Raw genomic sequence first — 13708 nt, forward strand, 5'->3', positions numbered from 1 at the left:
TAACCCTGCTTACCTCAGACCTTATTTAGAGATAAGAATTACTCAAGTTAAAATGAGGCCGTTTGGGTAGGCCTGAATCCAAAATGACAGGTGTCCTAATAAAAAGGGAAACATGGACACAGGAGTATGATAGAGGAAAGATGATGTGAATAGATGCGGGGAGAAGATGACCATCTGTAAGCCAAGAGAGACTGGAACAGATCCTTCCCTAAGCCCTCAGAACAAAGGAACCCTGTTAGCACCTTGATCTTGAACTTTTAGCCTCCAGAACCATAAACAATAAATTTCCATGAGTAATCTCCAGTACTTTGTTATGACAGCAGACTAGTACACTTTCCCTTAAAGGAAATGCAATACCTTATAACAATAATCTACCTTCAAACACACTAAAGAAAGTAAAGCAAGAGTGTACGTGGTTGCTCATATGTATTGAGTGACATTTGGAAAAAATTTTAACCTATTTGAAATTAGTCTTTAATCAACTCATGACATAGATGGTCACACTCAAGGGTTCCAGTCCATTATTAACATCCATCAGAAAGTCTCATCTCTCAAAAAATGCTTAAAGTAGGAAATAGGAAAGATAACCACGTATCTTTTAAGTGGACCAACTTTTCTTTAGGGAGAAAGGAAAATGCCTCTCCAACATGCTGTGAATTACGCTGCGTATATTCCATTGCCTACATTCTAGTAAAAAGCAAAACTCTATCACTCGTATTCTGAGTGAGTACAGTGACATTCTGGAGCCTGGTATTCACAGTTTTACTTTAGGCAGGTTAGGTCTCTTTGCATTTTCTCCCCCAGGTTTGAGGTCTTCATCCAGCTGCTGGCCCTATTAGGGAGCCAACTAAAGGATTATGAGGCTTTATAAGTCCTAATGTTGTTGGGGCTGGTAATTCATGAGTAGTAGATGCAAAAGCCACAGGGAAAAGCTCAGAGCACCAGGAGAACTAAAGACAGGAAGGCAAGAGTCTCTATGAGCCTTCAGATTAATCTTCCCAGGAAGGAGTGGAGACACTAATGCTTGAGGAACATAAAAGCAGACTGCAAAAAACGGGAAGGAAAAAAACCACATTATAGCTTTTACTTATTTTGTTGGACTTTTATTTCCAAATCACACAATTGTCTGAGATGATTTAATGCACAATTACATAAAAAATGAAATTAACATGTTTTTAAAAGCATAAAAGCAACTGCTAAATAAAGCCATAACATTTTTCTCTGCACTCCCAAGATAATGAAGCTTATTTTTCATCTCTAACTGTGCTTCTGTGTCATGAGCATGGAATTTGGGGCAGGAAGGGGGCAGGGAAATAGACTTGTTACCAAGAGGCTATCTTGCAGCTCCCTGGGAAGTGGCTTTTGTCCCTTTCAAAGTGCAGCGGGCTGAGCAACAGAAGAGTAAGGCCTGTGAACAGTGTCATTAGGACACCAAAGCCCTCTCTCCTGGATCAAGTTACAGGGGCAAGAGCAGAGGAGATGGAAGCTAACAGAGGGTACATAATTTGTGTCTTGATACCTATTGGGCAGCAAAATGTTGACTGTTAAGATGCTGCTTTCTTTTGATATAGGTATAGGCACCTTAATAATGATATATACCTGTGCACACACATGTATGTGAAACCTGATAGAGACCTCTCTCTCTGTGTAAGTACACCCACCAGTTTTACATTCAACACGCATTTGTAAACACACAATTATGTTAAAACTGTTTCCAGGTTCTAGTTGAAATGTTTCCACTATCATTATGATCCATAAAATATTCCTTCAAATTTCTGAGAAAAATAAAATCATGTCTTATTTTCAGGATGATTTTCATCATCAATGTGGTATAGTGTAGTGATAAATGAAAAGTAATGATTCTACTAAAAGCCTGAATAATATGAACATGTAAGAGTACCTGGGCTTCCCAGGTGGCGCTAATGGTAAAGAACACACCTGCCAATGCAGGATACATAAGAGTCACAGATTCGATCGGTGGGTCAGGGAGATCCCTGTAGGAGGGCATGGCAACCCACTCCAGTATTCTTGCTTGGGGAATGTTATGGACAGGGGAACCTGGTGGGCTACAGTCCATTTTGTCTCAAAGAGCTGGACACAACTGAAACGACTTAGCACACACGCATGAGAGTATCTACCATATTCCAGGATGGTGCTTGTGTTGAACTAGAAATAAACTTATAGGGCTTTGCTCCTGCCCTTAGAGCCCACAGTCTGTTTGATATTTTTGTTTTTGTTCCATTCCTTAAATAACAGCTAATACAAGTTACTCATGCATGGATATATGTCCAGAGAACACATCACTAAAGGGAAGAATATAATCGATTGTTGGTTTTCCTCTGTCTCAACTACTGCATGGGATTTTTGCTTGAGGACCCTGTGTAAGTTGGAAGTGATTACTCTATCCCCTATATGCTTTGCCCAAGCAAGATGAGCCTTATCAAAGGGCCAAATCATTGCCTGGTGTGCACCTTTTTATATTTTCCATGATTTAAAATGTAGTGGGAGAAAAATATTAAAGGTGCAATGATGCTTCACATCTATGAATTAATTAATGAAAACTTTTATGTGAAAGTTCAGAAAAAATGTACATATATACATATAAAACTATCAAAAGATATTTGTGCTATTTTAATGGGGGTGCAGAATTAAATTACAAGTTAGATTGGACTTCTGATAGAATGACCTGAACATTGCATCTTGACATAGTGCCATAGTGGAGAGATTTGTGGAGATATCTTTTTAGAGGATTCTGGTAATGATCTAGTCTAATTCAAATTATCTTTGGTTTGGGGCTGGATATTAGTGTCACTTTAAAAAGTTATCTGGAGGAATCTTAGGTGTTCAGGCTAATATCTGAATTTGCACAAACATGTGGGACATGATCTGTGAGAAAAGAGCCCGAGAGGAAACCAAAAGCCTTCAACCTAAACCAGAACCAGACAGGCTAGTGGGTATCTGTGTGTATGAGCATGTGTGTTTGTGTGCTTGTAGCTGTGAAGGCATGTGATTATGTGTATTTATGTGTGTATGTTTGTGTGCATATGTTTGTGTGTGCATGCATCCATGACTGTATGAGTCATATGTACGCATTGATCATGCATGCTTGTGCATGTGTTTTGTACGCTTCTGTGTGTACTATATATGTATGATTAGGTTTGTGAGCTCTGTCTGTGAGTGTGGTTCAATGCCTTTTCAACTCTCATGATTTTTTTTTCTTCATTTATTCTTCTGATTAACACTGTTAGTCCATTCAGGCTGCTATTACAAAATAACACAGACTGGGTAGATTATGAACAAGAGAAATTTATTGCACTTCATTCTGGAGGCTCTAAGTCTGAAATCAAATGTGGCCCCTCATCTAGCTGCAAACTTCTCACTGTATCCTCACATGGTGTAAGGGGTTGGAGATGGCCTTGGAGCCACTTTGTAGGAACTAGTCTCATTTAGGGGAATTCCACCTTCATAGCTTTAGCACCTCTTAAAAAAAAAAACCCACTTATTAATCCCATCTCCTTCAAGGGTTGGGATTTCAACATATAAATTTTAGGGGGACACAAACATCCAGACTATAGCATTAACTCGTGGAATTTCTGCTTTTATAAACCTATTCTGTTAAGGCATTTGCCTAGTTAAGTACCAAGTAAAGAACCATATTAAATATAAAATGGCAGACAAGAGTATAGGATGGTTCCTTAGCTGTGTTACTCTAGAAAGTTTTAGATAGACTACCTCATGTAAGTCTGGGTTACTTATTTTGTGTTCAGCTGTTTTCCCCCACATGTACTGAAGTAATGTATAATGCGGAATCTAAAGAAATGTCAATGCTTTCTTAAACATGATTAGCATAGTATTTTCTGGTCCTAAAATTTATAATTTATAAAATTATTGTGAACATATTTTGGAATATTTGAGAGTATGATTACATGAAACCCCACAGACTTCACAAATAATATTTGAATAGGTAAACAATCACACACACACCAACATGAACTGAGTATTAGATCACATCCCTTTCTCCTGCCTAAGACATCACTTCAGGAATTTTTCTCTCTTCTTTCATCATCAATTCTCTTTCTTGAATCTTAGTTATAAGTATTAAATGAGTTTTTATGCTGCAGGTTATTTTTTCAAAATCTGTTCTTGATTGCACTTCCTCCACTAACAGTGGCCCCAGTTCTTCCCTTCTTTTAGGAAAATGCCTGGAGATCACTGTCAGCACACTGTCCTCTCCCCCTCTCCTAAAACACATTCTCTTCATCTGAAACTGACCTTGTAAAGGTTATTAATGACCTCCATGTTGCTAATCCCATTGTCCACTCTCAGTCTCTTTTTACCAGACCTATTAAGTCTCATTTGACCCAATAGATCACTCCTGTCTCCTGGAAACATTCTGTTCCCTTGGCCTCCAGGATGGTTTTGCACCTAACTCATTAACTGCTTTTTCAGAGTCATCTTTGCTTTGCTTTTCTCTATGAAACTTATCACCTTTTAACATACTATTCAATATACTTGTTTATTTCTCTTACTGGCCTCTAGTCCTTGTGCTCCATTAAGTTGGGGATTTTTGTATATTTTGTTCATTGCTGTCCATATCCCCCATGCCAAATATCATAGGTAGTTGATACATATATTATTTTCAGAAATAATAATATGATTGACATTGTACTATATGTATTATATGTGGATGTGCTTTTTTTTATTTGTTTAATAATACTCAAGAAAGCCCCAATTTTGTGAGATTTTTACATAGTACAGTATGATCTGTTTCTGGTCATATGGTATCCTATTGTATTAATGTTACTATTACTGGATATATACATAGCTTGAATTTTTAACTAATAGAAAGTATATTATCTTCATAAATGTACATCTGTATAAATATTTGTACATCCTTCAGGTTATTCCCTAAGATTTATTTTTCTGGAAGAGGTAATTTTGGCCAAAGTGTGTGCTGATATTATGGGTTTAGATACATTAACTGAATTAACCTCCAGAAAGTTGGCATTTATTCTTCCATCATAGGTTGTAAAGAAAAGTGAAGTTGCTCAGTTGTGACTGACTCTTTGCCACCCCATGGACTATAGCCTACCGGGCTCCTCCATCCATGGAATTTTCCAGGCAAGAGTACTGGAGTGGGTTGCCATTTCCTTCTCCAGGGATTCTTCCCAACCCAGGGATCGAACCTGGGTCTCCCACACTGTAGGCAGACGCTTTACCATCTGAGCCACCAGGGAAGCCTCAGGTGGCTGTAAGAATACCCTTCTCCCAGCATGCCGAGCCACATTTTATATTACCATTAAAATATCTCACCAACTTGATATGCAAAATGCATATGAATTTTAATTAACTTTTTTATTTTGGAAGAATTTTAGGTTTATAAATGTCTCAAAGGTAGTATAGTCTTCCCTAATGTTAACATAGTACATAATCTTTGTACATTTGCCAAAACTAAGAAATAAACATGGTATATAACGATTAACTAACTCCACCTACTAATGTTTTGAGCTACTTGTTTTCACTGGTTGAATCCCACTCTCTCCATTTGTCATTTGTATGTCTTCTTTCATAAAATGTAATTGATGTCATTTGCCAGTTTTTTTTTAATTGTGTAATATATTTCTGATGAATTAACATTGTTCATTTTAGATATGATAGACTGAGATCTGTTGAAAGTCGTGATCATTTATACTGACTTGTCTCAAAATGTCTATCATATTATCAGTATTTCTCCTAAATTGTTAGATGCTTTATGACAAAAAGGTTGCATCATCCTAAGTATTTGGGAAACACTGATATATAAGAGAATGCAACCGTGAGTGGCTTTTTAACTGAGATTAATTAGATTCAAGTTATTTCTTGATTTATTAGTTAAATCTCTGTTACAAGTGAAAAACTCTGGGTCAACTTGCTTAAACACAAAAGGTAATGAATTGTGTGATGTAATGATAAATCCCAGGGTGAGGGAGCTAGATTCAGAAACCCATGTTGTTATTAGGACTTGGCATCTCTCTTTTTCTCAACTCCACATTGACTTCATTTGTCTTGACCTGCAGGATAGTAAGAGGGCCTCCAGCACAAATCTCATGGATCGCTGATTTGTTCCTGACCCAATCACAGTGACATGAGAAATAAGCTGTGCTGAATGGCTTTTTCCAGGGGCAAGTGTCCACTCCTAGAAGTAGATAGAATCTCATGTACTGAGATAGAAAGAATGTACATCCCTGAATAAAAATTGTGAGCTGTTTCCTAGAGTGAGTATGAATGTCATGGAGTTAAACAATAAATGTCTGCTATTATTAGATTTCACACATGATCATTAAGAAGTCCACTTTAATTTCAGATGAAACCACACAGTATCCCAAAACTGTCATGAGCATTGTTTTCAATTACCTGTGACATAAGTAGGATAAACATTTTTTTTTTTTTTACCCCATTCTACCTATGAGGAAACACAGCTCAATGATATATAGTTAGTGGTGCTAAAAGCCAGCTCTTATTCCTTATTTACTGATCATTATTTCCATCTGTAACTGCATTACTTAGAACCATTACTTGTAACCACACAGAAAATTTAACACTCAACATCAGTTTTTACAGTGGTCCACCAGCCACTATGTCAGTTATTAATGCCTTTTGTTCAAATGTTCTAATGACCCACTATCCATGGTACATTTCACAAACACATTTGAAAAATTTTGAGGCTTTCACCAAAAGGCTGTCGGCTGTTACCCCAATGATCTACAGCCTAGATCTCCTACTGTGAATCCTCTGGTCTTTCTTTTGTTTTGCGATGTATCTACACTGTTGTCAAGGATACCCAGCTCTCTACTCTCCTGCCTGAACAGTCCACAAGGTGTTCTATTAAAAGTCCCAATTAGACTTATACAGCCATTCACCTGTACATTCATCTCTTTGCTCTCTCACCCACCCACACTCAACTAACTCCCTGATCTAAAAAATACCAAGAGGCCAAGAGTCATCAGGAGAATGAACAAAGTACATGAGATCTCGGGTATCACATAATAGCTATGGCAATGTTACCTCAAGTAATTGCTGCCCTAACAAAGCAGAACAAAACCAGATTGAAAAGATGTAAATAAAGAGAGCTAGAGAGCAAGGGGATGGTAAGTTTTTCAATTTTATGACTGTTGTATTATTAGAATTTTAAAGACTAAAAGGGTATTTTCAATGTGAAAATTATTGCTTGAGGTAGGGCAAGAGAAAAGTTGGTGAGATAGCAGAGGAGCCTTTAATTTATAGCATCATAAAATGGTAGAAATACTTGAAGTTAAAACTGTATTATTTAGTTTGTAAATGTCTAGTTAATTTTCAAATTATGAGGCAGTACAGAATAGTGGTTAAGAACAGGGGTTTTAGAATCAGAGATGATGATGATGATTCCACTTACTGCTTGAATGTCCTTGGAGATTGCATAATCCTATCTGAGACTCAGTTTCATCATCTAGAAAATGAAATTACTAAAATTACTAATAATAGTGCCTACACCATGATACCTTATAAGGATGCAGCAAGATAATACATATAATGCATTGACTACAGCCTCTCCACAAAGAAAGAAGGAATCAATGCATGTTAGCTTTCTTTTAATAATACATAATGTTAAGAAGGTTGTGAGCAAATCTTTCCTTTTATCTCTAGGCTTTTGTAATTTTATAAAATGTATATGACTCTTTAATAATTTGTATAAAGCTTTGAATGTTTCCTAGTAAGCTTATCCTTGATGCTATGCAGAGGCAAAAAGCAGACAAGAATACAAGGATGCTTAGTCTCTGGAAAAGAACCCTCACTGGAATATGATGCTGGTCAGAATGAGGAAGACATTACTTTTATCCTATGTGGCCACAGGGGAAAGAAATAGATGTGCGAATGGAATGTTCAAGAAGACAGATTTTGGTTCATTGTAATATGACGTTTACTCACTCTAAAATTCAAAATTAACCTGTAATGCTAAAGTATGCTTCTAGAGAAAGTCAACTCCTTTCCCTAGAGGTTTCCAGATATAAGCTGAGCCAAATCTTAGCCAGGAAATTATAGAGAAGATGCATTTGTGGGACAGAGGATAAGAGTGGGTTAGGTGAGGTGGTTGAAGGAGTCTTTCCTGCTGTGGTATTCTGTGATTCTGATTTTTAAGTGAAAATCAGATATTTTTGTTTTTGATAGATGTGCCTTCAATCACTCATTCAGGAAACCTTTATTGATACAACAAGAAATGTCATGGAAACTTGCTTTTTAAGAGTATAGATTGTGGAGTCTAATATGCCTGTGTTCAATACTGGTCTTGGCATTGAATCTATTATGATTTGGGAAAATGGCTTGACATCTCTGTGGCCTTTATTTACTCATGTTAAAAAAGAAGTAATAATAGTTTTACCAAGAAGGACTCCTAGGAGTATCAAATAAAATATAGCATATGATAACCTTAGCACAGTTCCTGGTATCTGTTATGCACTCAGTAAATGTTTACTATTGTTACTATTAATAGTGAGAAAATGAAAAAAAAACATGTATATATGCAGGATCAAAGATGAATTGCCTTCTATCTTAAATTTTGAGAATTTAGTCAATGAGGAGGACTTGAGCATAACTATCTAGAATCCAATGGAGTAAATAATGTATGCGTATGTCTCTGTAGGAATCCATTCATTTATTCAGACTATAGGTGTCTGTACCTATTAGGTAGAAAAGATCCCTGATATCACGGAATTAGTGTGCTATTATAATGGAAGAAGAATCATAAGAAAACAAACCATACGAAATAGGGCAGTAGACATAAAGAATGACATCTGGATAGGAGGTGTGGTCAGGACTCACGTGGCCAAGGAGCCAACAGGATCTGTTACTTGAATGGTGAAAAAGAGTTTAGAGGGAGGAAAGATGGCTTCTAGATGGACTCATTAGGTCACATTCATGGCAAAAAAAAAACATGATATTAGAGCTCATTCTTAAAGGATGATTACAATTTCATGATCTATCCCTTAGTCGATTCACTCAGCTAGTACTTCATGTGTTTGTGAGACTCATTATAATTAACATTGAAAATTCAGGGGAATATTCTCTCATGGAGCATAAGATGGAGAACAGGCATCTGTCTCTGAGATGGAAGAAAGCAACAATAGTATCAAGGGAAAGAAAGCACACTTCTTGCAGAAAATATAACAGAGAAAATGCTAGAAAGTTTTAGAAGTTTAGAGGATGTAGAACTTCATTCTTCAGATAATAATAAATTACTTAAAATCTTTTGAATAGAAAGTAATAGGATCAGATGTTTGAAAAACCAACTCAGGGACATTTAGAAAACCCTTTCAATAATTATATATGATGTTATATGACTTCTTGCTCATTCATTCATTCACACATCCATTACTTCAGCAAGTACTGAGCCTATGTGTCCAGTTTAAAGCAAGAGGATTAATAGAGGTTTACCCTACTAATAGAGAGAATTACAGATGCAAACAAGTAGAAAACAGATATTTGAAGCCAATACATGAAGAGGACTGTAATTTCAAGTGAAGTGAGTGTAAAGAAATAACTGTAAATGTGTTTTTTCTATTCTTTGTTAGAGAAATAGAAACTTCCTTTAAAAATCCAATTATGCTATTTTTCTGTCTACCTTAGCCTGTTATGAGCAAGACTTAAAGTTGGATTGAACAGATGACCCTAGATAAAAATGCTAGGATAAGAGAAACCTAATATATTCAGCCAACTGTAATCATTCACATTTTAAGATTTCATTTAGACTATTATGAATAATTTTAATATACAGTCTGTAAAAACTATAGTTAGATGACATTTTCAGTCCACAAAATCAAATGAATTTATTTAGATGATATACAATCTTTCTAATGATGGAAATTTAATATAAGGCTTTTATTTTAATAATTTCAAATGAAGATCACACACTTTTGTTGAAAAGGCCTCATGGTCAGGTTTTTCAAATGCCACTCTGTTTTGTGAGCTACTGCAAGTTCATAGTTAAAGAAACTGGTATGTAATCATGCTGCTTTCCTTTCAAGATCACAAAATAATGTAAATTTCCTCTTAAAAATTTTATTTTTGCATAACTGAGAGTAGACAATCAGTATTGACATAAAAATGGAGACAAAGTTGGCAAACACAAAATGGGAGTTGTGCTTGAAAATTTTTTGGCAAAACTTCTTCAACCTACAATAGCAATCTTCCTTTAACATAGTTGCTGATTATGGGATCACGAAGATAAGGCAGTAGTGGCCAAGTGTGTTTTTTGAACCAGAAATGATTAGAGCAGGAAGAAGATACACAACTAAAGCTGGAATGAACAGATTCTAACAGAGTTCCTTCTGGAAGCATGGATAATGGGAGTTGGGCATGAATGCATGTTAAGTGAGTTCCCAGAACAAGTGCTAACAATGCTCAACATAGTGGAAGTGTCTGTTTCTTCCCGTCCTGGTCCTGATTGTTCCTCTCTGTGTGGACCCTTTCAGGTGTCTGGCATTCTAGCCATAAAATGCCTATCTTTTTTTAAGGATAACTTAAATTAGTTTTTATTGTTTGCAACCTAAGAATAAAACAAAAAGAATTTAAACCTTACAGTTAAACACTATTCACAATAACCAAGACATGGAAATAACCCAGGTACTCCTCAACAGACAGTTGGCTTAAGAAGATCGAGTACATGAATGCGATGGAATATTATTCAGTCATGAAAGAGTGAAATAATGCTATTGGTAGCAAGATTGATGGACCTAGAGAATATAGTAGTCAGTGAAGTAAGTCAGACAGAGAAAGGCAAATGCTATATGGTATCATTGATATGTGAAATCTAAAAAAAATACAGCAAATGAATCTATATTCAAAATAGAATGAATCTATTGACATATGTAAAGGAATCTATATACAAAACAGGAACAGACAGAGTTAGAAAACAAACTTCTGGTTACTAAAGTAGGGGAGGGTGAGAGAGAAATTAGTATGGGATTAGAGATACACACTACTATACACAAAACAGATCAGCAGCAAAGATTTACTGGATAGCACAGGTAATTATATTCGATATCTTGCAGTATAATCTGCAAGAAAACAAAAGCAGTAAGGTGCACATTTGAAATGCTGCACATTTGAAACTAACACAATATTTAAATCAACTATGTTTCAATTAAATATAAAAATACATAAAAATAAAGTTAGCCTAGCATTTATTCAGTATAAAATGTTTTTCAGCTAAAGAAATAAGAACCCATTTGTCGGAAAGTGTTTCTTGTGACCTCAAAGACAAGATATATATTTTTCTGTGGTTTTGAAATTTTACAGAATATTATTTATAGGGTCTCCCATACTTTCCTCCACCCTGTACTAACCCAGAGTAAAGAGAATTCCTAGTGCAAGCAAAGGAAGTTCAGCCTTGCCACAAATATAGATGATCTTGAACTCTAAATCAATTGGAATGGATTTTAAAACAGAACTAGGACAAGTCCTTTTAGAAATTAAGTTAGGGCCGACAATAGTAGTTCTAGGATAACGCTGTGATGTTGATGTGATTGATTTCAGCCTATTGCTTGAAATATTCACAAAATTCTCCTTCCTCATTTAGGTCTCTGAACTGTTCAAGGGTATGTTTATCAGCAGCAGGGAGAAATGCCTGGTAGCTTTAGAAGATTGCCCTGTCTCTTTGTATTACTTCTTTCAACTCTGATGTTTACTTCGATGTTTAAAATGACACTGAGGGGATCTGTAGATTCAGATGGATTTTGGTAAGCTGAAACTTAATGTCACTGAGACCAAAACTTTCCCAAACAACAACATGCAATTATTAATCACTTCCTCTTTGTCCATTATAAATCTTCCCTTTGTTGTTGTTGCTGCTTTTTTCTTTAATGATACGTATTAAAAATTAACGATTGTGAAATGATTTTAGAAGAGTGCCCACTTGTATTTTGTTAGCAGGTGTAATTCATGAAGAGCATTGTGCAGAAACCTCCATTACAATGCCCCTTCCTGACAATCCAATTGTGAGACGCGATTACTATTTATTAATTGCTTGGGCTGCACTGTCATGGTTTATGATGTTAGCACAGACCCTCGATTGAGTTACATTCTTGTATTCAATTAGAGACTGTGTGTTATTGTACGTGTTAACACTGTGGAACCACAGATGCTAGCCATCTGTACGTTTAATTTTTTTCCCCCCGCAGTCCTCAAAAATGGGGCAATTTAAATCAGAACTCCTGGAAAGACTTACAAAACAAAACAGGCACATGAGCACATCAGTTGCAGATTTAAAAACAAGGGCTGTGTAAAATTTAAATTTGAAAGACTATCTAAAGTATCTGCATAATTAGAATCGTGCGGCAACTTAATCAGTCTAGGTGGTCACTTCCAGCTGAGCAGCAGTGAATGCTGGTTTCTCCTGTCAAAATATTGTCCTCTGGCTAAAGGAGGACCAAGCTACAATGTTGTAAGATCATAGTGATTAAGGATGATACAATCAGAGGGGATAAAGCATGTTCAGATGAGGAAAGATGCACCAGTGACAAAACAGTCCTAGCAGGACAATTAGGAAAGAAACAATCTGCCCCTCACTTCCTTCTCTCCTGTCGCCTAATGCACTATTGATACTTCCCAATATGGAAGTATACCTCCCGATATAATTTACAATGAAGCAGAAGCACCCAACAGACATGCAGCTTGCAGCAGGCTCTAATTCCTTAGGCTGTTTTCATAAATTATTCCAAATAGATGTTCTCCTACAAAATAGATCCTTAGGAAGACACCTCCACAATGCTTAGCAGGACCCTCACTTACCCTTGACAAACCCTGCATTCACCATGGTCAGTTTTGTCCCTTAATAGCAATGTGGATTGGAGCTTTCCTGCTTTTGCACAATCATGACCTCCTCTTTGAAAACATGAGGTGTACACCCCATTGCTCTGGCCAAATTCCAGGTGAGGTAATTACATTCTATTACCTAGAGACCCCCTGTAGTTTCAATTAGAAAAATCGTTTTGCCGCACTCTTTTACCGGTGGTGTTGTGTAAGGGTAGGTGCCACACTGCTAAGCAGCAAACTTGTCTCAGCCTAGAATGAGCTGCTGTTTGTCATCATCCTTATTTAATATTTATTGGGTACCCACAGGGTGAGTGGCCTGGGACAGGATGACTTGGTAATTAAGTGTCCCCAAATGCCAATCGTCTCCTTTGAGAATGAATATGCAGGACCCAAGTTTGAATGGTCTATTCATTATCACAGAAATAGCATGCATTCTTGTGATAAAGCGCTACTTTGCTCGCTTCTGATATCTGTGCATCTGGTACACCTCTGATCAAAAATATCCTTCAGATCATTGGATCCTACTAGCCTCGGAATTATGTCAAGAAGCTCTTTGTAGGAGCTGACCAGAGAGCGTGAGCTGGCCTTTCATATCCAACCAATTGCAGATTACACATCTCTGTTCTGGGGGGCTCAGAGGAGGCGAGTTTGTAGTTCTAATGAGCAGCATGCTTTTAACGTCGAACATGACCTCCGTGTGTCTAGGATTACATTGTCATCTGTACCATCTGCTATTCTGTTTTCTTTTTTTTTCTTTTTGCTATCTAGCTCTGTTCACTGGATGCACATGAAACTCTTAGCATCAGATTTGGTGCTTTTCCCCCCAGTTTCTCCAGACACTATCTTGATTTGTAGTCTGATTTTTATATCTGTCTGTTGAATG

The 13708-nt window shown here is 36.7% G+C and overlaps 1 protein-coding gene across 4 annotated transcripts in view; it reads left to right on the forward strand.

Annotated features, from left to right (window-relative positions):
* TENM2 (teneurin transmembrane protein 2) overlaps positions 1-13708 on the forward strand; it is a 1030924-nt gene that overhangs the window by 196964 nt on the left and 820252 nt on the right. Inside the window, exon 3 of one of the 4 annotated variants that reach the window (XM_061149488.1) lies at positions 11227-11250. The exons of the other annotated variants lie outside the window; for them this stretch is intronic. Within the exon in view, the coding sequence (XP_061005471.1) occupies positions 11227-11250 (24 nt within the window). The remainder of the gene's footprint in view (positions 1-11226; positions 11251-13708) is intronic. 4 annotated transcript variants of the gene reach the window in all.

This window comes from Dama dama, chromosome 9, assembly GCF_033118175.1.
Source record: "Dama dama isolate Ldn47 chromosome 9, ASM3311817v1, whole genome shotgun sequence".
In the NCBI taxonomy this organism is placed as follows: domain Eukaryota; kingdom Metazoa; phylum Chordata; class Mammalia; order Artiodactyla; family Cervidae; genus Dama; species Dama dama.